The 23,846-nt window shown below is 52.8% G+C and overlaps 1 protein-coding gene across 1 annotated transcript in view; it reads left to right on the top strand.

The window, feature by feature from the left end:
* The window catches only part of TMEM132C (transmembrane protein 132C), a 377,044-nt gene that overhangs the window by 318,604 nt on the left and 34,594 nt on the right, over positions 1–23,846 (top strand). Inside the window, 1 exon segment of the mRNA XM_058281216.1 lies at positions 21,061–21,204. Within this exon segment, the coding sequence (XP_058137199.1) occupies positions 21,061–21,204 (144 nt within the window).

Below are 23,846 nucleotides of genomic sequence, written 5' to 3'. Positions count from 1 at the left end.
TGATGATGGTGGTGATGATGCTGACAATGATGGTGGTGATGATGAGACTGATAACAGTGGTGATGACGATGATGGTGGTGATGGTGATGGTGCCAGTGATGATGGGGATTGTGATGCCAATAGTGATGATGATAATGATGATAGTGGTGATGACAGTGGTGATGGTGATGATGATGGTGATGATGGTGATAATATCATCCTCAAGAATAGCTAAATGTATATCTGATGATTAAGGAATTTAGAGAAAGAGAATGGTGTCTTTAACCCAAAAGGAAGTATCGATAAAATGAAGATCCCTTCCTTCCTTCCTCCCTCCCTCCCTCCTTTTCTTCCTTCCTTCCTTCTTTCCCTCCTTCCTTCTTTCCATCCCTCCCTGCTTTCCTTCCATCCCTCCCTGCTCTCCTTCCCTCCGTCCTTCCCTCCATCCTTCCCTTACTCCTCCCTTCCTCCCTCCTCCCCTGCCTCCCTCCTTCCTTCATGAGTCTCTTAAGGGTAATTCCCAAGGGCCAGCAGGCACAGGCCTCAGATACCGGCACCTCCTGGGAGTGGTCGGTTGGCCTCGCAGGAAGGTAGCCAGTGTCCAGCCTGCCTGCGACAGCAGGAGCCTGGAATGTGGGACTTCGGTGTTTTTACTGCCTCAGTTTGGGCACGCCAGGATGAGCTGGTCATCTGCCCTCCCAGATGACCGGTGGGATGTGTGTGGTCTGCTGTGGTTATTTAAAAACCATCTTGTTGCCTTACAAGTGGAGTTGGATAAGCCCTTCGGCCAAATCAAGCTAGAAGACATAATTTTGTTTGTTGTCCCTATTTATCCATTGGGAGATTTCACACAAATCAACCCAGGTTCCTGACTTCTCTTAAAAGAAACAGAAGATCTGGCATTCTAAGGCCCAGGCTCTCACCAGGCGGCCACCTGCGGAGCTGAGAGGAAGCTGACCCTCTCTCCCCTGTCAGACCAGGGGTGAACCCCGCTTGCTGTCTTCCCACCAGGTCCACCGCACTTACTCTGCAGGCATTTCCATTGAAGTGACCTAAGCTGTAAGCCCAGTGCTTGGTGCTTCCCAAGTGCTCGGTGATGTAGCCATTTCAGCGTACAATGCCTGGTCAATCATGCCGCCCTCAAGTCAAGAGTGCACAAAAATGAGCGAGCGTTGCTCTCTGCCACAACCTGGTGGAACCGTTACGCTGAGTAGATTGTGCTGGACACAAAAGGCCCCTTTGTGTGTGACTGCAGCTGTGTGAAATGGCTCCGTCAGGCAAATCCATAGAGCCAGCGTGGAGAGTAGGCTGGGAAGGGTTGGGGATTACTAGGGTGGTGGAAATGTCCTAAGCTTGATTGTGGTGATGGTGGCACACCAGTGAATACACTAAAAATCGTTGAATTGTACACTTTAAATGGGTGAAATGGGCAGCAGGTGAATTCTCCCCAGTAGAGCCATATAGAGAGTGCTGGTAGCTCAGCTCCCAGTGAGAGGCCAAATACCACAGCCCACCGGGGGGTGAGAGCCAACGGGATGAGGAGAGCTCCCAGGAAGCTTTGACTTAGACCCTGCTTAGAAGGCAGGTCTGGAGCAGGAGCTCTGAACCAGGAGGATTTCAGGGGCTCCTTGACCTTGAATGGAAATTCAAAACAACATTATTCTTGTGAGGACATGTTGGTGTGGGTGTGATATATTTATTAAATAATGCACAGTATGCTGCAGACTTAGTGTGGGTTTTTTGTTTTTGTTTTTGAAAATTCAAAATATAATTTATTTAGCACATTAATATAAAGGAAATATTACAGTTAACATTTCTTAGTAAATAAGTAAATAACTTGTCTTTTTAAAAATATTGCTAAGAAGGGTTCCTTCATCTTTCTTCTTAACATAATGGACCAGTAACTCTTAAATTAGAGGAATCATAAAAGCCCTTCTGGTGTATAATTCCCCCCCTGTTTCTGAGGTCCTTCTTGACTAGTACGGCTCAAAGTCCCAATTATCTAGGAAACATAAATCAAGGTGGAGGGTCAGAAACATGCTTTAGTAGAAATTTACATGCAAAGGTATTAGACACCTGTATGTGCATAATTTTTAGAACCTAAACAATTTCTGTGTATTTCTTTACCCAATCTAATCTTATTTTAAAATACACACTTTCCCTTACCTAATTCATATTTGGTTTACATTCCATAATGGGTAGATTTTCATGCCGTATCTCTACAATCATCTAATTGTTTCTTTTAGCTTAGACCATCCACAGTTTAGCCAAGGGATTTTGTGCTTTTTAAGTTTCAAGGATTTCATTACCAATATGAGGTTTCAACAAGATGAAAGTAAAATGATCCAGCCAACAAAAATGCATCAGTAAAGAGAAACAAACTCCTCGCTGATACATCGAGTTCACACTGGATTTTGTTCTTTCATTTATATCATGCCCCGTTTCCCCTTTGGAAAAGCAACAGTTCAGACTCCAGAGGGAATATGCTTCTCTTCTTGAATAAACCCCAGCACTGTCAACCTAATAATGACCTCCCGTTTTTATAACTGATGACCATGATAAGTTGAAAAAAATTATTAGTGTGGTTTTTATGTTGACGGAGCGTGTTGTGAGTGCAGTGGATACCTGCCTCCAAAAAGATTGGCAAGGATGGCAGAGATGGTTTTATGACCCTGTGGGAAATCTCAAATTTCTGAATGTTTGCTGAAAATGACTGTTTGAACAGATGTTGAACCGTGTTAGGTTATCAGGTGTTGAAATTAAGGGAAAGTTGTGAAACGTGATTTTTGAATAATCCTAAAATTTGATTTAAAGACATGCCGATGTTGAGCGTCATAAAACTCTCCGCCACTTCCTTCTGAGAAGGGGTCCGTGGTTTCGCCTGGCTGGCACAGGGGTCCGTGGAACAAGCAAGGCGAGGACCCCTGCCCTAGAGGTGGGCCTGGCTTCTGTCCTGGCTCCATGCCGGCTCCAGGCTCCTCCTCCGCACAGCCGAGGGGGCGGGACGGTCCCCCACGCGCGGGACTCGCCAGGCCCAGCCCCGGGGCCCCTCCCGCGCCGTCGTCCCACAGGAGCGCGTCTGCCCTCGTCCTTTCCCACCCGACCCTGCGACTCCGCCAGCGAGAAGACGTCCGCGCAGAAGGGCACACGTGGAGCTCGCCATGCCCCGCGTGGGCTGCGCCGCAGCTCCTTCTACGGCTCGTGAGTTCTGCCCCCTGGGAGGGTGGCCGGGTGGGACTGTGGCCCACCAAGGTGCAGATCCTATCCGACCTCCTTTGGAAAGAGGACCCTTGCAGGTGGAACTAAGGTAGGGACCGAGATGGGGTCAGGAGGGCCTGCAGGATTAGGAGGCCGGGAAGCCAATGCGTGGTCCAGAAGAGACAGAGCAGGACACAGCGACAGAGACACGCTGGGGGCAGTGAGGACAGAGGCTGCGCCACAAGCCGAGGAGCGCCGGTGCTCCCAGGAGCTGGAGGGGGCAGGGAAGCCCACCCTCGGAGCCAGCCGCGGAGGGAGCGGGCCTGCTGGCTTCTTGGTGTCTGGCTTCCGGCCTCCAGAATGGAGAACGGATGCATTTCTGTAGCCTTGAGTGCCCCGCGTGATCTTCGGCAGCCGACGTTAAAAAGGAAGAAACTGAGGCACACAGAGTTTTCCAAGGGCACGGCTAATACATGGCAGAAGGCAGAGTTGAGCGGGGCGGCCTGACTTTCCACTCCACCACGGGGGCAGCCGTGCGGCGAGCCAAAAGCTTCCCTGCGCCTGCCCTTCGCCTTATTATTGCTAATTATTGCCCATTAATCCTCAGCCAAATCTTCTTTCTTGAATTTACCGGAAAAAGCACAGCATCAACAAACTCTCTTCATCACAAAAGAGCCTCTTTTCTCCCCAGGTTTTATTTGTCCGGTATGTCAGGAACTCCAGATGGGACGAGGGATTTCTGTGACCGGATTAACTGCTATGCTCCTCAAAATTAAATCCGCAAAGCGGGGCCCAGGCGCAGAGAACTGGAGCCTTGTTCCGCTAACTGGCAGAAGGTTTTAATTACTCTGCGAGATCAACCCGGGGTCAGCAAGGGAGGCTCTCTGGCCGCTGCCCGCTGGGTGCACCCTTGTCATGGCACAGCTCGGGCTCTGTGGGGCCCTCCCAGGCTCCTGAGCAGACACACCTGTTAACGGGGCAGGAGGTGGTGATGACGACGTGACCGAGGGCCTGCCCCACCGAGGGCAGAGAGAGACGGCCCGGAAAGAGCACACGCCACGTGCTCAGCAGGCAGCAGCCAGGGCTCCTCCTCAGGTGTCCTGAAGAGCTCGTTACTCAACAGTTATTTGCTGGTATAGACACAGGCAGGTATAAAAAAATGGGGAAATTGGGAGGAGAAGCTTTAGGACTTTTAATTGAATGCATTTTGAAAGTTAACATAAATGGCTGGTAGCAAAAAGCATGCTTTTGCCGTGCCTGCTATGGAAAGATCTTCTCACTGCCCTTCTTGTTTCCTTCAGTTTGTATTTATTCGCTTATTTGGTTGATGATGGGTGTATTATCTGGTTCTTTTCTTATTTTCTTAGCATAAAGACTGAATCTGATGTTAGAGCAAAGGCTTGTTAAATTCAAGCCATTATTAATACATACATAGCTGCAGTAATAATTTAAATGTGGAATGTAAAGGAAATTAAAATGCTCAATATCAGTAGTCTTTAGGGAAATGGAAGTTAAAATCACAAAGAAATACTGTCTCACAGGACAGAATGACTCAATGGAAAAACAGACAATAATGAGTATTGGTGTGGATATGCAGAAATTCAAATCCCACACTGGTGGGAGTGCAAAACAACAAACTGTTTTGGGGAAAGCAGTTTGGCAGCTTCTTAACATGTAAAATGTACACTTATCATACAACCCAGCAATTCTACTCCCAGGTATCTAGGAAAAATGAAAGCCTCTGTCCACATAGAGACGGATACACAAGGAGTCATAGGAACAGTATTCATAACAGACAAAAAGTGGAATCAATCCAAGTGTCCCTTAGCGGAAGATTGGGAAAACAAAGTGTGGCTCAGCCAGATGCTTAAACACTCTTCAGTGAAAAAAGAAACAAATACGGAGGCACCAAACAACTGTGATGGAAGAAACCAAGCATAAAAGAATGAAAATTAAAAAGCTAAAATACCTATTGTATGAACTTTCTAGAAAAGTGAAAACTATATAGAGACAGAAAGCAGATCAGTGATTGCCTAGAGATAGAGGTAGGAGCAGGGTGACTGCAAATGGCACAAGGGAATTTTTAGGGTAATGGAAATGTTCTAAAACTCAATCACAGTAAAGATTGCACAACTGTTATAAAGTTACTAAAACTCACCCAGCTGTACACTCAAAATGGCTAAATTTTGCTATATGTATATTTTACCTCCATAGAGCTAGAAAATAGTCAAAATATTAGGTAAACTCCATTCTACTGTGGTCAGGTGTGTGGGCTGCGGTTCGTTGTTTCTGTTAAGAGAAGTCATGCATAAAAAGTCACACATAATGCGTGTTTGCCGTGATACTTTGTATTTCTGGTCCCTGCCAGTAGGGGGCAGCGTCACCCATTATTTAAGTAGTAGATGCTTAGCGTGATTATGGTCAAGGCTGACGGTGTTTTTTGATGACCAAATCGGGCAGGTAACTATGAAGAAGAAATGAGACCTTTGTGCCAGGAACTACAGCAGAATTGGTTGGGTCCTCTAACATGTGAGCTCTCTGGCCTTCCGGGGCAGCCACAGATTTGGAGAGGGCTTTGCCTCCAACCCCACTGAAGAGTGCCCAGCCCCAGCCACCGTCCATGGAGCGGCGGGGAGACCACCAGCTCCCTCCCTCGCCACCTTGCTGCTGCCCCTGATGGGCAGGCACCTAAACCGGGCCAACTGGACTGCTTTGGCAGACGGCTGGCGCGATGCAAGGACAAGCCCACAGCTCATGGACATCCCCCCGAGACGTGGCAGCCCCTCTGCCGTCCAGGTCAGAAGGTGGTGACCGTCCTGTTCCTGAGCAACCCCTGGCCATCGAGAACCTTCCAGCGAACCCACTCGCTTGAGTTTTCCAGAGTCAGCTCCTGCTCACAGCCCCCAATCCTCACTGGATGAAATTCCCTCTGGGTTTGTGAGCACCAAAAGCCCACCTCCAAAATCCCCTCCCACGATCGCCCAGGACGGTTGGCAATCCCCGGCCCTGGATTAGGCTCTCGCCTCGCCCTGGGGTTCTCCTTGAAATAGCAGCACTCCTGGAATGGCACCCTCTCAGTTCAGTCTACCAGACTTCAACACAAGTGCGTCTCCTGGAGCCTCCCTGGGGGAGGGTGGACGCCAGCACGGCTTCTCCGGGCGGTTTGTCTAGATATAGACTGCTAGCTCCCACACCAGGCAGGCGCTGGGCTTTCAGTGATTCCACACAGCCCAGTTTGTTCATCTCACTCCTGCCAAAGGCCATGCAGGTGGCCTGCGCTCGCCTCCATCCCGTGACTCGGGGATTCAGCCTGTCCCATCCGGTGGCACTGCCACCTAGCTGTCCCATCAGCAAGAGAGGAGGCAGAGCAAGGGCCCCTGCCCAGAAGGGACACTCCTCATCTTCATGCACACCCCATTAGCCACCATCACACAGCCCCCCTAACTGCCAGGGGCCCGGGGCGTGGCCAGGAAGAGAGGAGTCCAGTCGTGGACACACACGGGACATGCCCCTCACGCTGGGGTGGGCTGTTGGCAAGAGAGTGGATCGTGAGGGGTGGGAGGAGCAGGCACCACAGTCCACTTTTGCCTCCTTCTAAAATCACTGAAGCAGCCTCTGCCCTTAGGTTGGATTGAGACCCCTCAATCCATAGCAGTAACATGTATGTACATAAGTGATGCAGAAGTACTGAAAGCAGTGAGAGAGACCACACTTTGGGAAAATGAAGTACACATTTCTCACCTGCCTCCTGTCTTGGTCGGGTTGCAAAAATATCGACATTTCTCAACCAGGTTGATGCCTGATATTTCCTGCCCCGCCCCCCAAGGACACTGTGATTTGATAACTCAATTATGGGGCTGGATCTTCTGCAGATTCGGGCCTTCTTAAACTGTATTGCTTTCTTGTTTTAAATGCACATTTCAGAACAGAATCTCTATCTTGCCTTAGAAGCAAATTGACAGATAAGTAAAGTTCGCCTCTGCCACCCCAGTTTGCACTGCAAGTGAATTGGAAGTAAATGAGGTGGGAGTTGGGTTTCCCTGGAGTGCCAGAGCCCGGAATTATTGGTCTGTTGCTGCAAACCCACAGAGCTGTTAGTATATGTCCTCAGGGAGGGAGGGAGATTTGCTCAGCCACCATTCGAGACAAGCCGCAATTCCTGGGATTGATCTGTTAAATGGTTTACTCTCCCGCGTTTGTGATTCTCCCGTGGTCAGGGCTGGCAGACACAGCTGCAGTGGGAAGAGGAACGAGGCTTGGTTTTAACTTCCTGTGACTAATACGTGAGCACAGTCCTTTGCAATTGAAAAGCCACATGCCTGGGCCCTTGTAGGTCATTTTCCACATGCCTGGGGCTGTAGGTTATTTTCAGCAAGGCCAACTACCTTTTTTATTCTAATTCTCCGGTTGCCCCAAGGAGACCCATGCAAGATTCTCATTAAGAAGGTAATGGCTGGGCCGCCTCCAACGGGTCGTGCAGAGGGCACCGTGGGCTGCTGGCTACCTCCCATCTTCTGCTCCAGCTTGTACAAAAGGCCATATTCCAGCCCTGTACCTGAGGGGGTGGCACAGGCTCCAACCAATCAGAATAGACCAATCGGGTGGCTGACTGCACCTGAGCGCACCACGGGGTACCACCTCTGCCTCTCACATGGGGGTGCAAAAACAATTCATCACTTTCTTCCCAGTAACGAGCTCGGATGTCCAGCCCTCACCTGCCATTCCACATGACCCTGAAAGACTCACGCCTTTTTCTCCCCCTTCCAGCCTTTTGTCCCAGTGAGGGAGGCATTTTTTTTTTAAAGATTTATTTTATTTATTTTTCTCCCCTCCCGCCCCTACCCCATTTGTCTGTTCTCTGTGTCTATTTGCTGTGTGTTCTTCTTTGTCCGCTTCTGTTGTTGTCAGCAGCACGAGAATCTGTGTTTCTTTTTGTTGCGTCACCTTGCTGTGTCAGCTCTCCATGTGTGCGGTGCCATTCCTGGGCAGGCTGCACTTTCTTTCGCGCTGGGCGGCTCTCCTTACAGGGCGCACTCCTTGCGCGTGGGGCTCCCCTACACGGGGGACACCCCTGCATGGCATGGCACTCCTTGCGCGCATCAGCACTGTGCGTGGGCCAGCTCACCACACAGGTCAAGGAGGCCCGGGATTTGAACCTCGGACCTCCCATGTGGTAAGTGGACGCCCTATCCACTGGGCCAAGTCCGCTTCCCATGAGGGAGGCATTTTGGCTGACGCCCAAGCCACAGTCCTCTGTCGGCTCTCTCTGCTCTCCCGCATCTGGAGTTGCCTCCCTGCCAAGCCACCCCAGCCGTGTCCAAGGCTGGCACTGCCCTGCAAGTTTCTGACCCAGAGCTTGGCGGCAGGCGGATAAGCTCCCTCTTCTTTTCCTGAGCCTGGGCCATCTTGGAACCAGAGGGAAGTCCTTCCTTGATTGTCTTCAAGAAGCTCCGTGCCCTCCAATCCCCCTCCTGGGAGAATCTTGTTTATTTGTTTGTCTAGCTTTTGTTCATTATTATTTTTATTATTGAAATAATGGAAATGTTCTAATAGCAACTGACGTGATTTCACCAAATACCAGTGATTGCACACTTTGGATGAATTTTATGCTTTATTAATGTATATCAATAAAAATGATTTGTTTAGAGACAACCAGCAAGATGGCGGCAGAGTAAGGAGCTCCTAGAGCCAGCTCCTCCTACAGGGCACTTAGTAAACACCCAGAGCTCTCTGGAGCTGCTGAAGCACCTGTTTGGGGGCTCCAGGAGACCAGAAGAGCATCCTGCCACATCCTTGAAGGAGTGGAAGGAGGAGACTGCCCATCTGCAGAGAAAACTCGTAAGTAGAGCGCTCCACACCTGGGAGGCCGGTGCCCATCCTCCACTGGAGGCACAAGCCGCCCCAGGAGGTGTTCTGTGGCTGGAATTGGAAGCTCTATTTCCCAAAAACAAGGGAGGAGGAGACAGTTCAATGTCAATTTCAGCTACTGATTGGTGGACTCAGCTGGCTAAGATATAACCCTGGAACAGCTGGGGTGTGAATCTGCCCAAGTCAGAAAGAGGATGGTAGCTGCCATTTTGACTCCACGCCCAGCCTGAGGTGAAGCCAGACTGACAGAAAATCACAGAGACAGTAGGAACCAGTTTCTTTCACCCAGTCAGCCCTCAGCCCTAGCCTAGGCTTCAGGCCCACCTCTGTCAGGGAGGAGGCTGGGGACCCTGCACCAGCCTCTCCAGGTAACTGCAGGTAGCTTTGGCTGGCACAGACTGAATAGTTGGAAGTCTATCAGGGCAACTGTGGTCATATTGGACCCGTACTGCATCAACTGCTGCCCACACCTGCAGTTCCACCACCCCCCCACCCCCCCGCCCAGGCAGGGGAGAAAGGGCTGTGAAGTTTCATCAGTCTCTCTGGTCAACTACAGTCTAGGCCTGCACTTGAATTATTCCACACAGCTGTGACTCTGTTCCTACCTCAGGCAAGGAGAAAGTTGGGAGAAGCTTCATTGGTCCCTGGCACAATGAAGGCAGCTTAAGCCTCCACAGCTTACAGCACCAACTACATACTTGGCTCCTACTGTGCAACCAGCAAGGGAGAAAAGGCAGGAAGCCCTAAACTAAAGAGAAAAACTGCACCCAGAATACATACTCTTGTAAGCCAGATCCGAGACACCAACAAAAAATTACAATACACACCAAGAAACAGGAAACTATGGCCCAGTTAAAGGAAAATGATAAGCCTCCAGATGACACAAAGGAATTGAGACAACTAATCACAGATATTCAAACAAATCTCCTTAATAAATTCAATGAGATGGCTATAGAGATTAAGGATATTAAGGAGACACTGGATGAGCACAAAGAAGATTTGCAAGCATACAAAGAAAAATACATCTTATGGGAATGAAAGGTGCAATAAATGAAATTTTTAAAAAAACATTGGAATCATATAATAGCAGATTTGAGGATGCTGAAGAAAGAATTGGTGAGCTTGAAGAAATGATCTCTAAAAGTGAATATACAAAAGAACAGATGAAGAAAAGAATGGGAAAGATTGAACAAGGTCTCAGGGAACTAAATGACAGCAAAAGACATGCAAACATATGTATCATGGGTTTCCCAGAAGAAAAAGAGAAGGGAAAAAGGGCGGAAGGAATATCTGAAGAGATAATATCCTATCGAAGCTCCTGGAAACCACAGACGCGTACGCAGTAGATGACGAGGTGCCTGGCATGTGACCTGCATCTCAGAAACGCTGTTTCTTAGGGAGCTTCCTGGCAGCATTGATAATTCACTTGTTTAAAGTCCAGCCCGTTTGGGGTTTTCTGTCAGATGGTGAGTGGTCCGGAGCCGGGACCCTGAGGCCAGTCCCACCTGGGTCCAAACCTGCTGCCCGCCCACCAAACCCCTGCACTTACGGCAGGAGATTCTGGGGCAAATCACTCCAGTTTTCCGTGACTCTTTACCAAGCTGCGATGCCAGGAAAAAGTAATGTGCCTGCTTCGTGGGATTGGTGTGGGAGGAAATAAGCCAGAGCTGGGGGCCGCCTGGAGCCACACTTGGGGCTCCCCATCCCGTCTGTGGGCTGCTGGGGGAAGCCAGGGTCAGTCGGAGGAGCGCTCACGCTGGAGCACTTGACCTTCGAGGCAAGGGCGTCTAATGCCCAGTGCCCTGCCATGACCTGCCAAGTTGAAGATCTAAAGTGACTGTGACCCAGGTGTGAATTCTCTGCCAAGGATGAAGACAGTCTCCTCGTCCCGTGTGCACTAGCCCGTTGCTTGCTGCCTGGCACATCAGAGGTGCCCCATCAAGACGGGCCGTTGGGGGGCTGACGCACTTCTCTTGCGCCCAGCTAAACTAAGGAGGCTCAGCTCACACTCTGCTCTGAGTGCCCACACCAGACACTTCACACATTTAAAATGCACTGACATGCTGAAATTTCTAGGCACAATTGTGAAGTCAAGACAGTATAAGCAACGGGAAGCGGACATGGCTCAACTGATATAGCGTCCGCCTACCATATGGAAGGCCCAGGGTTCAAACCCCGGGCCTCCTTGACCCGAGTGGAGCTGGCCCACACACAGTGCTGATGCGCACAAGAAGTGCCCTGCCACGCAGGGGTGTCCCCCACGTAGGGGAGCCCCACACACAAGGAGTGTGCCCCGTAAGGAGAGCCACCCAGCGCGAAAGAAAGCGCAGCCTGCCCAGGAATGGCACCGCACACACGGAGAGCTGACACAGTAAGACGATGCAACAAAAAGAAACACAGATTCCCGGTGCCGCTGATAAGGATAGAAATGGTCACAGAAGAACACGCAGCGAATGGACACAGAGAGCAGACAACGGAGGGGAAGGGGAGAGAAATAAATAAAATAAATCTTTAAAAAAAAAAGATAGTATAACCAAGAGCAGTTGGAGGGGATGGGCCCGCCGGTGGGCAGAGGGAGAGTCTGCACCCTCCTTGCTGTAACCCAGAAATGCCAGGAGGCCTGCCCGCCTTCCCCCGCTCCCCGCTGCAGGGTCCTCGCTGCACCTGTGCAATCCAGAGCGCTGCGAATTGCAAATGACGGGAGTGTTAGCCTCCCCATCGCTGCACATTTCACCCTTGGGAACCTTCCGGTGCATTTTCCAAATCAATTCTATGAAAAGTCACACCCAACTCTTGGGGCACATTTCCCCTGGGAATGGGCAAAGGGGAGGCGGCAGCCGGGGTGGCGAGACCTGCCATCTGCAGGGGCTGACGAGGTCCCCCTGCTTCTCCTACAGCTCGTTAGGCCACGCCCGGCGGCAGAGCTGGGGCCTGCACCTGCCTGGTAAGAGGGAGGGTGACATTAGCGGGGGGACCTTGGAGGGGCTCCCCACGTGCCGGGTGCGTGCATGCGTGGCGTACGGGATTCCTTTCTTTTTAATTGTTTGTCGGCATCTTTTTTTTTCAGATTTATTTATTTATTTATTCCCCCGCCTTGCGGCTTGTTCCTTTTCTTTTGCTGTCTCTTCTCTGTGTCCATTCACTGCATGTTTTTTCTGTATCTGCTTGTCTCCCTTTCATTGCAGCATCTTGCTGCACCAGCTCTCCACGGCGCACAGGCCATCAGCTCTCCATGGTGCCCAGGCCATCAGCTCTCCGTGGTGCCTGGGCCAGCTTTGCCGTCACAAGGAGGCCCCGGGACGCGAACCCAGGGCCTCCCTTATGGTAGGCGGGAGCCCAACAGATTGAGCCACAGCCGCTTCCCCAGAAGGTATTCTTACTCCCAGGATCGTGTAAGTGGCCGGCTGCACTTCACAACATCGGCTCGTTAGGCAGATGGCAAGGCCCCGGGCCTCGTCTGCCCCTGAGTCCAGAACCTTCATTTCCAGCGCCCTCGCTCATCAGCACTGCGATTGGCGACTGGCTGCTGGCGAGCCACGCATCATTTTAACTAAGACTCCTGGAACTGGCAGACGGAAGCGCTCTTGGAGGAGTTTTTCTGTTGCTGCCAATTAGCCTGCGTCGTCGGTCCCTGCTTCTCTCCTTCCCTCCAGGCCCTGCTGTCGGCCTTGCTCAACACAGGCCCCCTGCCCCGGCCAGCCCGGGCCGCTCCCGCCGTTCCCAAAACCCCAGCTCCACCTGCAGGAGCAGCGACCTGCCTTGCATCGCCGCAGCTTCTCTCAGTTCCACCCTGGAAATGCCCCTGCAAGTGGGACGAGTTGCTGTCTGAGGCCACATCTCAAGCACGCGGAGATATCTGTAGGAGTCAGCGTCATTTCTGGCTGCGTGTAACAGAAAACCCTCAAAACAAGTAGCTGAAACAGAAAGGAAGTTTATTTCAGGTCCATAAGTTCAAGACCGCCCCAGCCCCCCGAGCTGGAGGCCTCTGCTCTCTTTCCACCCACTGCTGTGGGGTCCTGGGCTGCTCAAGGAAGTGCCATCAACGGGTTGGATTAAACAACGGGCGCATGTGGACAGGTCGTCAGGCCGAGGACAACTGCCACGGCTGCTCGGCGTGGACAGAGCGGCCACGGCCAAGAGCCGCAGAGGCCCAGGCGTGTGCGGCCCAGGCCTGCGGCTTCCCCGCTGGGGCCAGAGGCTGAAAGGAAGGAGCTGGGACGAAGCACGCGGGGAGAGCGGGGGTAGTTACCTGTAAAGGCAGCGAACTTGAAACATGACGTTTCTGTCGATACGGGGAGGAGGAGGTGAAAGATGGGAAAGGCATGTGATCACGCCCTCGTCAGTCCTTAGCAGAAATGACAAATGTGAATCTATCTATTGATCTATGGATACAACTATGAGGACGTGGATGAATTTTGGAAACTTCAGCTGGAGAGGGAAAAAGCACGTTGGGGCGATTCCAACCCGATGCGTCTGTATAAACTGCACGTACAGGAGAGCGAGGCCGTGCTTTCTGGATGTGTCCGCGGCTTCCTGGAGAAGTCACACGCTGGAAGGTACATGCCAAACTCCTGGCGTTACCTCCGGAGAGGGAAACTGAGCAGTGGGGCTGGGAAAGAGGACGAAGGGGATCTCAAAGCCATCGGTCTTGTTTCCTCTCTTATAAAACAAGCAAAACACCTGAAACAGACACACAGGGTGCTCGCATTTTGTCTTCGCAGGTTAGACGCATCTGCGCAGGCATTAGCGTCTTATTTATTTATTTTTTTTTTTTTTTAAGATTTATTTTTATTTATTTATTTAAATCCCCCCCCTCCCCTGGTTGTCTGTTCTCTGTGTCTATTTGCTACGTCTTGTTTCTTTGTCTGCTTCTGTTGTTGTCAGCGGCACGGGAAGTGTGGGTGGCGCCATTCCTGGGCAGGCTGCACTTTCTTTCGCGCTGGGCAGCTCTCCTTATGGGCGCACTCCTTGCGCGTGGGGCTCCCCTACGCGGGGGACACCCCTGGGTGGCAGGGCACTCCTTGCACACATCAGCACTGCGCACGGGCCAGCTCCACACGGGTCAAGGAGGCCCAGGGTTTGAACCGCGGATCTCCCATGTGGTAGACGGACGCCCTAACCACTGGGCCAAAGTCCGTTTCCATTATTTATTATATTTTCTCTTCCTCCCATGCACCCCATTTCCTGGGAGAAAAGCGGCTCAAGCAGGAAGCTTGTGGCTCATGGATGCCCGCTCCGGCAACAGGGACGCGTTCCCAGCCCTGCGGGCGACTCACAAACGGGACCTGATCTCACCTTTGCGACGAGCTAACGCTCCCCAGGGGCACAGCTGAGGAGGCGATGCTCAGAGACGGGAAGGAAGAGCAAGGAAAAGTCTAGGGTGTCTGCCTCAGTCTACCCTGCGGGACGCCCAAGGGCCACGCCAAGCTGGGCCCGCGTTCTGGGCAGCGTCGCTCTGCCGACGCCCCCTTCTCTAGTCGAGGAAACCAGCAAGTGCCTGCGCCAGCCCTCGGAGGACAGCGGCGGGCGGCCCCCTTCCCCGGCGTGTCATTTCCAGGCCGTCCCGTCACAGCGCGTGTCGGGCTGGGATCCCACCGTGTGGCTCCCCCTGGCCGTCACCCCCTCTCCCCTCTCCTGGGCAGCCCCTGCCCTCCCTGGGGGTGGCTTCCCACCCTCTCCTGGCGGCCACGCTGGAACCGGGCTGCGGTCAGTCCTTGCAAGGCCCCAAGTAGTTCTGTGCTCTTTATTTAAAATTTTAAAACACAGTTTACCCAGAAAAACGGCCAAGCCAATTTACATTTATGAGGGCAAATCCAGCGACAAAGCGTGTGTGCTCGGAAGCTGTGGGCTTTTTTTCAGATCTGAAATGGCAGTGATTTAAAGTACCTTGCTTTATTGATTTTTTTTTCAGTAAAACAACAGTTCTCTGAGTGATGGCGGAACGGGGAGCAGGGCGGCGTTTTAATAATACAGCAAGTCCCCACGGCAGCCGTGCCCGCCGTCTTCTGCGAGGCCCCCACGCGGGGTCGACCCGCGTGCCGCGCTCCCTGCCGCAGCAGCGGGGTCGTGCCCTGCACTTGCAGGAGGGCGGCCTGAGCAGCAAGTACCGGGCGGGACAAACGGGGAGTCTGTGCCGGTCCCCACACCGCCGTCCTCCCGCCCGGCTCGGGTGCGGGTCCGTTTCAGAAAACAGAACCGTGCGCGTTTAAATAGTGTGCCCGGGCTCAACTAGCAAGAATTTGGGGGAACGTACATAGCTTGAGTGGTGGAGCACCTGCTTCCCGTGTACAAGGTCCCAGGTTCAATCCCTGGGCCTCCTAAAAAGAAAGTAAAGAATTTGGAGGTGCAAACAGAGGTATATAATGTCACGTCACCTGTGTCAATATGACACAACGCATACACTATAAAACATAACGGAGTATAATGTATGTATAGTATAATGTAAAATAAAGTAACAACCATCTATATGTGCATGTGTTTGTGTGCACGTATCTGTACATACGTGCATGTGTCCATGTGCATTTATGTACACATGTATGCACACACACCAAATGTGCTTCCCTCCAGGAAATCACTTCTCCCTCCAGAACATTCTCCGCCGGCCCGTGGCAAGGGGCAGGCCTTCTCTTTACAGCCAGCTGTGCATTGCTCACTGCCCCACCTGCTCCTGCAATGCTTATTGTGATCTGTCATCTCTTGGCCACACCCCTATTTAGGGGAAGCAAGAAAGTACAATCCAACCAGAAAACGGCTCATTCACAGGGGTCAGAGGATGCTGCACAAGAGTTCGCTACCCCTCCCCAGCCACCGCAAGCCCCTGGAAGGCACGACAGGTTCTTCCCGGTGTCCCATTCCAGGCGCCCCTGAAGGTTTTTCCCGCTACCCTCTCCCAGGGTCCCATCATGGCCCCAGGTCCCAGGGGTAGGCCGTCCTCGAAGTGCACAACCACCAGCCCCTCCCTAGCTCCACTGCCTGCTGTTTCCAGGCTAACAGAACCTCCGTGCCTTCTCACCACGGGCCTTGGAGAGCTTGCATGCTGGGGGGAGACCGACGAGAAGCATAAATAGAAGGAGTGAGCAGCTCCCACGTCAGGTGGGAGAAGTGTTACGGCGGAAAGAAGCTGAGCAGGTGGAGGGGGCTTGGGAGTGCTGGGGCCGGGCAGGATCGGAGAAACCTGAGGTCCAGAGAGGGCCAGTGATCGTGTTCAAGGGTGACTTGACTCCACCGGCGTATATCAGTCAGCCAAAAGGGGCGCCGATGCCAAGGACAGAAGTCTGTGGGCTTTTATAAAGAGTATTTACTTGGGGTAAAAGCTTACAGTTACAAGGCCCTAGAGAGTCCAGCTCAAGGTTACTTCCTCCCCAAAGTCAGTTGCCGCGTGTTGAAGCAAGATGGCAGCGACGTCTGCGAGGGTCCAGCCTTCCTCTTCCGGTGCCGTGGGCCCAGCTTCTTCCCGTCTCAGCTGTGGGCTGGCACAGGCTCAGCTGCTCAGTTCTCTTCAGCTGCAGACGCTCAGGCATGGGGCTCGTCTCTCCTCCCAGGCCACAGGATCCCAGTTGCCCCACGTCTGTGGGGCTCTCTCTCTTCCTCTGTGTATCTTCTTCTCGCCTATCTGCTTCAGGCTCCTTGAGCGAGCGTCCATGTGTACAGCCAACCCAGGGGGTGAGACTCCACCCTGCACACCCTGATGACATGGTAGAATCAAAGCCCTAATCCTGACTTAATCGAGCAAACATGAAACGTTTGAATCTAATGCACTCAAAGGCCATCAGGCCCAGAGAGACGGGTGAGGTGAGAGGCATAAATATCCTCAAACGGCCACAGCCGGACTCCCCGGCCGCTTGGGCAGGGGGAGCCCCGTGAAGAGGACATGGGGACATGAGCCGTGCAGAAGAGGGAGCGGGGCAAGCGGCGTGCCCTCCTCGTGCACCGGGCTTTGTGATGGGCCTTGGTGCCTGTCCCCTTTGCCCGTCTTCTGGTCAAGGACCCGGATTTTCCGTTGGAAGCAGCCCTTCCGGGTGCCACTGGGGTTGCTTTGCTTCATCCAGAGCCCCGGCTCCGGGGACTTCCGCCGTGTCATCAAGAGGTTGATGGAGGGAGAGTTTGCAGAGACGCCAGGGAGGAGGCAAGCTGGAGCCCTCGCAAACCCGAGGGAGGGGAGAGGCAGGCCCGGATGCCGAGGGAAAGGACACAGCCCCGGCCTGGTGCCCTGACCTCCCCGCCCCCACAGAGAGCCTCGTGGCCAAACCCAGCCCGAGCCAGGAGGCACACGGTGTAGACCTGTCCACACAGCCAGCTCCTGGGACTCGGCACGGGGCAGGAAAGGCGAGCTGGGCCAGGAGCCACGCAGTCCACGGGCGGCCAAGCTGGGCTGACGGGCCCTGCCACCTCCCTGGCCACGGCCACATGTGGACGCTCGGCACAGAGGCTGTCACTGCCAGCTGAAGGGTTTTCCCAGAAGGACGTGGATCACAGCCATGGAGAACACCAGCCCAGAGCTGGGAAGGGGCGGCCGCCCCGTGGAAACAGCTTCTCTGCTAAGGGAGCCAAACCGGAAAACAGGAGAGACCTGCGGAGGGGCGGAAGTCACTTCCAGCCGTCCGAGGGCCTGGTTCTAACGGTGCCTGGCGTGGGTCTTGGTTATTTGAATTATGCAGGGACATGTGTCCCCTTGTTACGTCGAACAATGTGAGTCGGGTCTTTGTCACTGGCTAGTGGCGGCGTCCTGACAAACCCAGGACCGTGCCTGCCACCTGCTCGCGTCTCCATGCCATCCTCCCATCTGGGACGACAAGGGCTTTTGCCCCATTCACAGCCTTTTAACCCGGTGCCGAGAACGCGCTCGGTGCCCGGCATTTGTCCAGTGGCTGCTGAGCCTTCACGGATAGCTAGAATTCGACAGCCAGGAAGCTGCTTTAGACGAGGTAGCCCAGCCCCTCATCTATAAAATGAGGAAAGTAAGAACCCCACAGATGGAGAGATGCCATCGAGTTTACACAAGTGACACATAATCCAGGACTCACAGTGCCCACCGTGCAGTGAACGCCAAAATTGCTGGTCAGGAAGTGTTTTAAGTACAGGGCATTTTCGGGGGTGGAGGTGTCCTGGGTGGTGCTGCAGGGACAGTTACCGGACATTGTAGGGCCTCCCATGGCCCACTGGGTGGAACGTGGGAGAGTGTGGGCTATGGTGTGGACCACTGACCATGAGGTGCAGCGGTGCTCAGAGATGTATTCACCAAGTGCAATGAATGTCCCATAATGATGGAGGAGGTTGTTGTTATGGGGCGAGGAGTGGGGTGAGGGGGGTGGGGGGTATATGGGGACCTCATATTTTTTTAATGTAACATTAAAAAATAAATAAAGACCAAAAAAAAAAAGTGCAGGGAGCTGCCCCGCACGGCTCAGCCAGCTTCCCCGGAAGGCAGTGCCCCCGTCGTCACTGCTCCCGACCGGGGCGGGGGCTGGGAAGGGTCTCCGTAGCGCCATCCACCTTGACCCTGGCGCAGTGCAGCTTAGGGGTAGGGAGTGTTCAGCGGAGGAGGGCGTGTGTGTGTGTGCACACGTGTGAGTGGAACTGCAGCAACCATGAAAAAACAATTACGATGAATCCACGAGGGAGTTTGCTGCTTTAATGAAACCATTAGCCAAGGATCATTCTGAGAGAAAATGTAAAGACTCAACTCTGAGCCCATTACCTGTAATGAACCTGAAAATGGACTTGGGGAATTTCTAAGGTATTCTTAGCGTCTGTAATAGCCATCGTGCAAGAGGCCAGCTCGCAGCCCCCGCCCCGGAATCCCGTGGACCGGGGAGACGCCGCGGCAGAGGGCAGCTGGACAGCAGGCCAGTGGGCTCAAGCACCAGAGAGGAAGCCGGAGCTCTGCTTGACCCATGCCCCTTTCCACAGCTCACTTGTTTAATACAACAGGTCATTTGTGTGTCAATTGCTACCCTGGAGAAAGAACAGAAAAAAATCTCTTTCCTCGCATCTCTTGCTTGAAAACAGGAGCAGGGCTGCTGGAGAGGGCATTGGGGAAAATGGGCTGTAAAGAGAAAGATTACAAAAGTGCAAGCAGATTGTAGTCTACAGACTCAAAAGTAAAGGGATTTTCCTAAGCATTCTGCAAATTGCAACATGCATGAGGCAAGTGTGCATGTCATGATGAGCAGGGTAAATGAAGACCCCAGAATTGCGGTGCAGTGGGCACCGTAGGCGCAGCAGAAGCAGTTTGGTTTGCTCAACAGGTGGCATAAAGGAGCCCTCGTGGTCTGCTGTCCATTACCCACGTGTGGGGGTCGTGGGTGTTTGGGGATAAAATTTACCTTACTCGTTGATCTCGTAGTGGACACCTGATGTGTTGTGGCAGACATTGTTGCCATTTTATCTTTGGGCAGAATGACTTGGTTTTTTTATGTACCCACTGGAACCAGTCTTGGTAGGGTTGTCAGCACAGGTACCCCACCCTGAGTGGATGAGGGATGGCCCTTGTCACAAGTGAGGCCAATCCAATCCCCCCAGATAATTCCAAACTCCAGCAGAGGGGCTCAAGGGAGGAGCAGTCAGAGCCCTGCATTCCACCTCGCTCTGGAGAGGCTGCCCGTCCTGGAAGTTGAACCGGGTACCGTCTTCCAGAAGCCTCCTTCAGGTTCCCTGTGGTTCTGTGAGTGACCAGGAATCTACCCACGAGTGCACATGTTATCTTTGAGTCTTCCAGGGCTAAAATTAAGGTGCTGGCGCTAGGGGAGATCTCTTCCTTACCTTGCCAGGCTTCTAGAGGCACCCATGCCTGCTGGCTCATGGCCACTTCACTCAGACCTCAGCGTCCATTCTCACGCCCCTTCTCTCCCTCAGACGCTCCTCTGCCTCCCTCTTGGAAAGACCCTCATGATTGCATTTAGGGTTGCATTAGTCAGCCAGTGCAATGCAAATACTAATGCTGGTATTAGTCAGCAAAATACCAGAAATCTGTTGGCTTTTATGAAGGGTATTTATTTGGGGTAGGAGCTTACAGTTACCAGGTCATAAAACATAAGGTACTTCCCTCACCAAAGTCTACTGCCATGTTTTGGGGCAAGATGGCTGCCGATGTCCAGCCTTCCTCTTCCTCTTAAGCCTCTGTGGTTCCAAGATCAGCTGTAGGCTGCGATAAGTCTCGTCTCTCTCCTAGAGCTCAATTCTCTCCAGGCTCAGCCGCTCTGCTCTCTCCCATGTCTTCTCTTCCCGGGCTCCAGCTCAAAATTCTAACCTCCCTTCTCTGCAGTTCAGTTTCTCTGTGGTGGGGACTCAATGTCCTATTGGCATGGCCCAATCAAAGCTGTAATCTTAACTTAAGCATGCCCAGAGGCACAGACCAGGTTACAAACATAACCCAATGTCTATTTTTGGAATTCATAGACAATGCCAAACTGCCACCCAGATCATCCAGGATTATCTCCCCATCTCAAGATCATTCACTTAACCCCATCTGCCAAATTCCTTTTATCACATGACACATTCCCATGTTCTGGGGACAAGGATAGGCACACCTTTGGGTAGGGACTTTATTCCGTCTACCGCAGTGCCATCTTGCTTAAGCTATTCGTGTCTGTTGCTTACAACGAAAACCTAATGGACATGTAACTTGCTCAAGCTATCCGCTTAGTTTCTGCTGTCTACCACCAAAACCTAACTGATGTGTAACTTGCCCAAGCTATCCAGTTACTTTCCATTGCAAACAACCAAAATCTAATGGATGTGTAACTTTTAACTGGTGTCTGCTATATAAAGAAATAATAAATATTTTTGGTTGCTGTTATGGAAACTAGGAAGCTGATCCTAAAATAGAAGCAAATGCTTAACCGTTCATGGGAAATTGTTCCCAAGAATAGCTCTTCTACCCAAGTTCCTAAGGTAAGTGCTACAGTGCGTCTTGTCACCTGGCAGTCACTTGGGGACGTTTCCCCCTAGAACAGCCTGGGGCCCAACAGACTTGACTAGCACCCTTGACCCAGGTGTGTCTGGTTGTTTTGCCAGGACACTGAAATTCTGAACACTGCCATCCTCACTGGAAAGACCGTCTCCGTGCCCGTCAGGGTGGTCTCTGTGGAGGAGAACGGCGCCGTGACGGACGTCTCGGAGTCCGTGGAGTGCAAGTCCGCAGACGAGGATGTGGTCAAAGTAAGTGATTCTGTCAGCCGACTGCACTGCCCAGTGGGAGCAGCATGTGGATGCCCCGTTCCCTGGGATTGATTGTTCCATCCAGGACATAAAAGGGTGCAGTCGTTGTTTAGGGACACCACGCCCTGGTTGATTCCTCTCCCATCCCCATCTCTGCCTGCCCATCACCACAGCCAGTTTTAATCAGTTATGCTTTGGACCAGGGTCAAAGGTTGGAGGCTACAGCGGCCAAGCAGAAGGCATAAATGAGCGAAGTAGAAAATTGGACATGTTCTGTTCTAGAAGGGTAGGCAGCAGTCAGCTGGCATCCCTTACGGCCATGAGTAAGGAGGGGCCCAGGATTGCCATGTCTTCAGGAAAAACTGGAAACCTAGATTTTAAGTAAAAATTGCCTTATTTTTAAGTGTTGGCAATGGATTGTAATTAAAAAAAGAAATAAAGTGGCTAAAAATAAACCATAAAATGCCTCTGCAGTGGGGATCTGGCCCATGGACCAACCGTTTGAAAGCACTGTTCCAGAGCATGTTCTAGAATGTGGGCCAAAGCCGGCCCCCTGCCTGAGGTTGTAAATAAAGTTTTATTGGAACACAGTCACATCCATTCATGTATGTGTCGTCTAAAGCAGCCTTTGTGGCCACAGGGAAGTTGAGTCATTGTGACAGAGACCGTGTGGTGCTCAGAGCCCAACGTCTGGACTCTTTGGGGCTTCCCCAGAGGAAGATTGCCTCAAGCAGCCCCCGCTCTAGAGTCTGAGCTCCCAGAGGGCAGGGCTGATTTCCAGGCCTGTCCACACATCTGTCCTGACAGTTACCAGCAGTGCCTGTCCAAGGTGTGGGGACTCTTCCAAGCCAGGAACGAGCATTTGGTCTGTCTCTGTGTTTCCATAGTCCCTGGAAACTCCCCCAGAGAGAAACCTCGAGATCCAAAGGAAGCCCCCAGTGTCTGGCAGGTCACCAGGCGCCTTCCTCTGGGGCTGGGGTCCTCGTGCCTGAGTAGACATTAGCCCTGCCACCTGCCGAGGTGGAACGATGCGGCGAGAAGCCCCAGCAGGGACGCGCTGTGCATGTAGGCTGTCAGTTTCCCATCAGGGCCACCCATTATCCTTACGGGCTTCCAGGGGCCCAGCAACACATGGTGTCTCCAGGAAGGGGCTTTTTCTAATTCGCCCAGCAGCGAAATATAGGCTAGTGGTGGCCCTGACCCCAGGGTGCCTTAGAGGAAGCTGCAGAGCCGGGGTGGGGGCCGGGGGGGGGGGAGGAAGAGGAGGGAGGGAGGAGGGAGAGGAGAGGAAGAAAAGAGGGGTGGAGAAGGGAGAGGAGGAGGGGGAGGCGGGAGGGGGATAGGAGGAATGGAGAAAGGGAGGAGGAGGGGGAAAGAGGAGGGGGATGCAGTTTTAAATCTCTCTGTCCAACAGACGTACACTGTGAGCCACATACGTAATTTTTAATTTTCAAAAAAGCAAAATAGAACAAATGAAATTAATTTTAACAATGTATTATCTTTAACCCAATGCATCAAAAATACTATAATCTCAACATGTGATCAATGTAAAAATTTGGAGTGTATTTTACGTTCTTTCTCCGCGCAAGTCTGGAAGCGGGGGTGTATTTTGCCGGCAGCACCCCCCAGGCACCCGGGGCGTGGGGCCAGCGGTGCTCCTAGCACCACGTGGGCACAGCGCGGCATGCCGCGGAGGGAAGGAAGGGGCCACAGTGGACGCAGGCAGGCGCGGGCTTAGGCCCCTCTGAGTCCCTCGGCTCCGCGCAGGTGACACACGAGCCTGGTGCGGTGTCGTGCTGGGGAGGACCCAGGCTGCTGGGCAGAGCGCGGGGCGGCCAGCGCGCCAGCGTCTCCTGAGCTCCGGGGACCCCCGCGCAGCTCCAAGAGGGCCGTGGTGCCCCCACGTGCAGGGCGTCGGGCTCCAGGAGAGGACCCCGGCCTGGCGAGCCTGAGCCTCGCTCGCGGGCAGGGAGCCTGCCTGAGCCCCGGGGGAAGCGGCGCCTTCGCTGTCGGGCCAGGGACCCCGCCTGCCCTTCGCACCAAGGCTGCGCGCCTCCAACACCCACGGGAAGGGCGCTCGGCGCGAAGGCCGCGGCGAGGGCGGGCAGGAAGGCAGGGCATCTGGGAGGATTCGGCTGGGCTTTGTCATTTCCTGGCCGCGCAGTCTCGGGCAATTCACACATTCCCTCCGATCCTCAGTGGCCTCTTAGCCAAGGTGGGGGGGTCCCGGGACCTTATTTCAAAGGGACATATAAGGACTGAGTTTTATTGCTTATTAAGAACATTTTTAAAAGTACATTATAATTGTTAAATTTATTTTATTTTTTTAAAGATTTATTTATTTCTCCCCCCGCCCCGCCACCCCAGTTGTCTGTTCTCTGTGTCTATTTGCTGCGTGTTCTTCTTTGTCCGCTTCTGTTGTTGTCAGCGGCACGGGAATCTGTGTTTCTTTTTGTTGTATCATCTTGTTGTATCAGCTCTCCGTGTGTGTGGTACCATTCCTGGGCAGGCTGCACTTTCTTTCACGCTGGGCGGCTCTCCTTACGGGGCACACTCCTTGCACGTGGGGCTCCCCTACACAGGGGACACCCCTGCATGGCAGGGCACTCCTTGCGTGCATCAGCACTGCGCATGGGCCAGCT

This window comes from Dasypus novemcinctus, chromosome 19 (assembly GCF_030445035.2).
Source record: "Dasypus novemcinctus isolate mDasNov1 chromosome 19, mDasNov1.1.hap2, whole genome shotgun sequence".
Lineage (NCBI taxonomy): Eukaryota > Metazoa > Chordata > Mammalia > Cingulata > Dasypodidae > Dasypus > Dasypus novemcinctus.
Note: the sequence above shows the minus strand (reverse complement) of the source record. Positions and strands in the feature narration are given on the sequence as shown.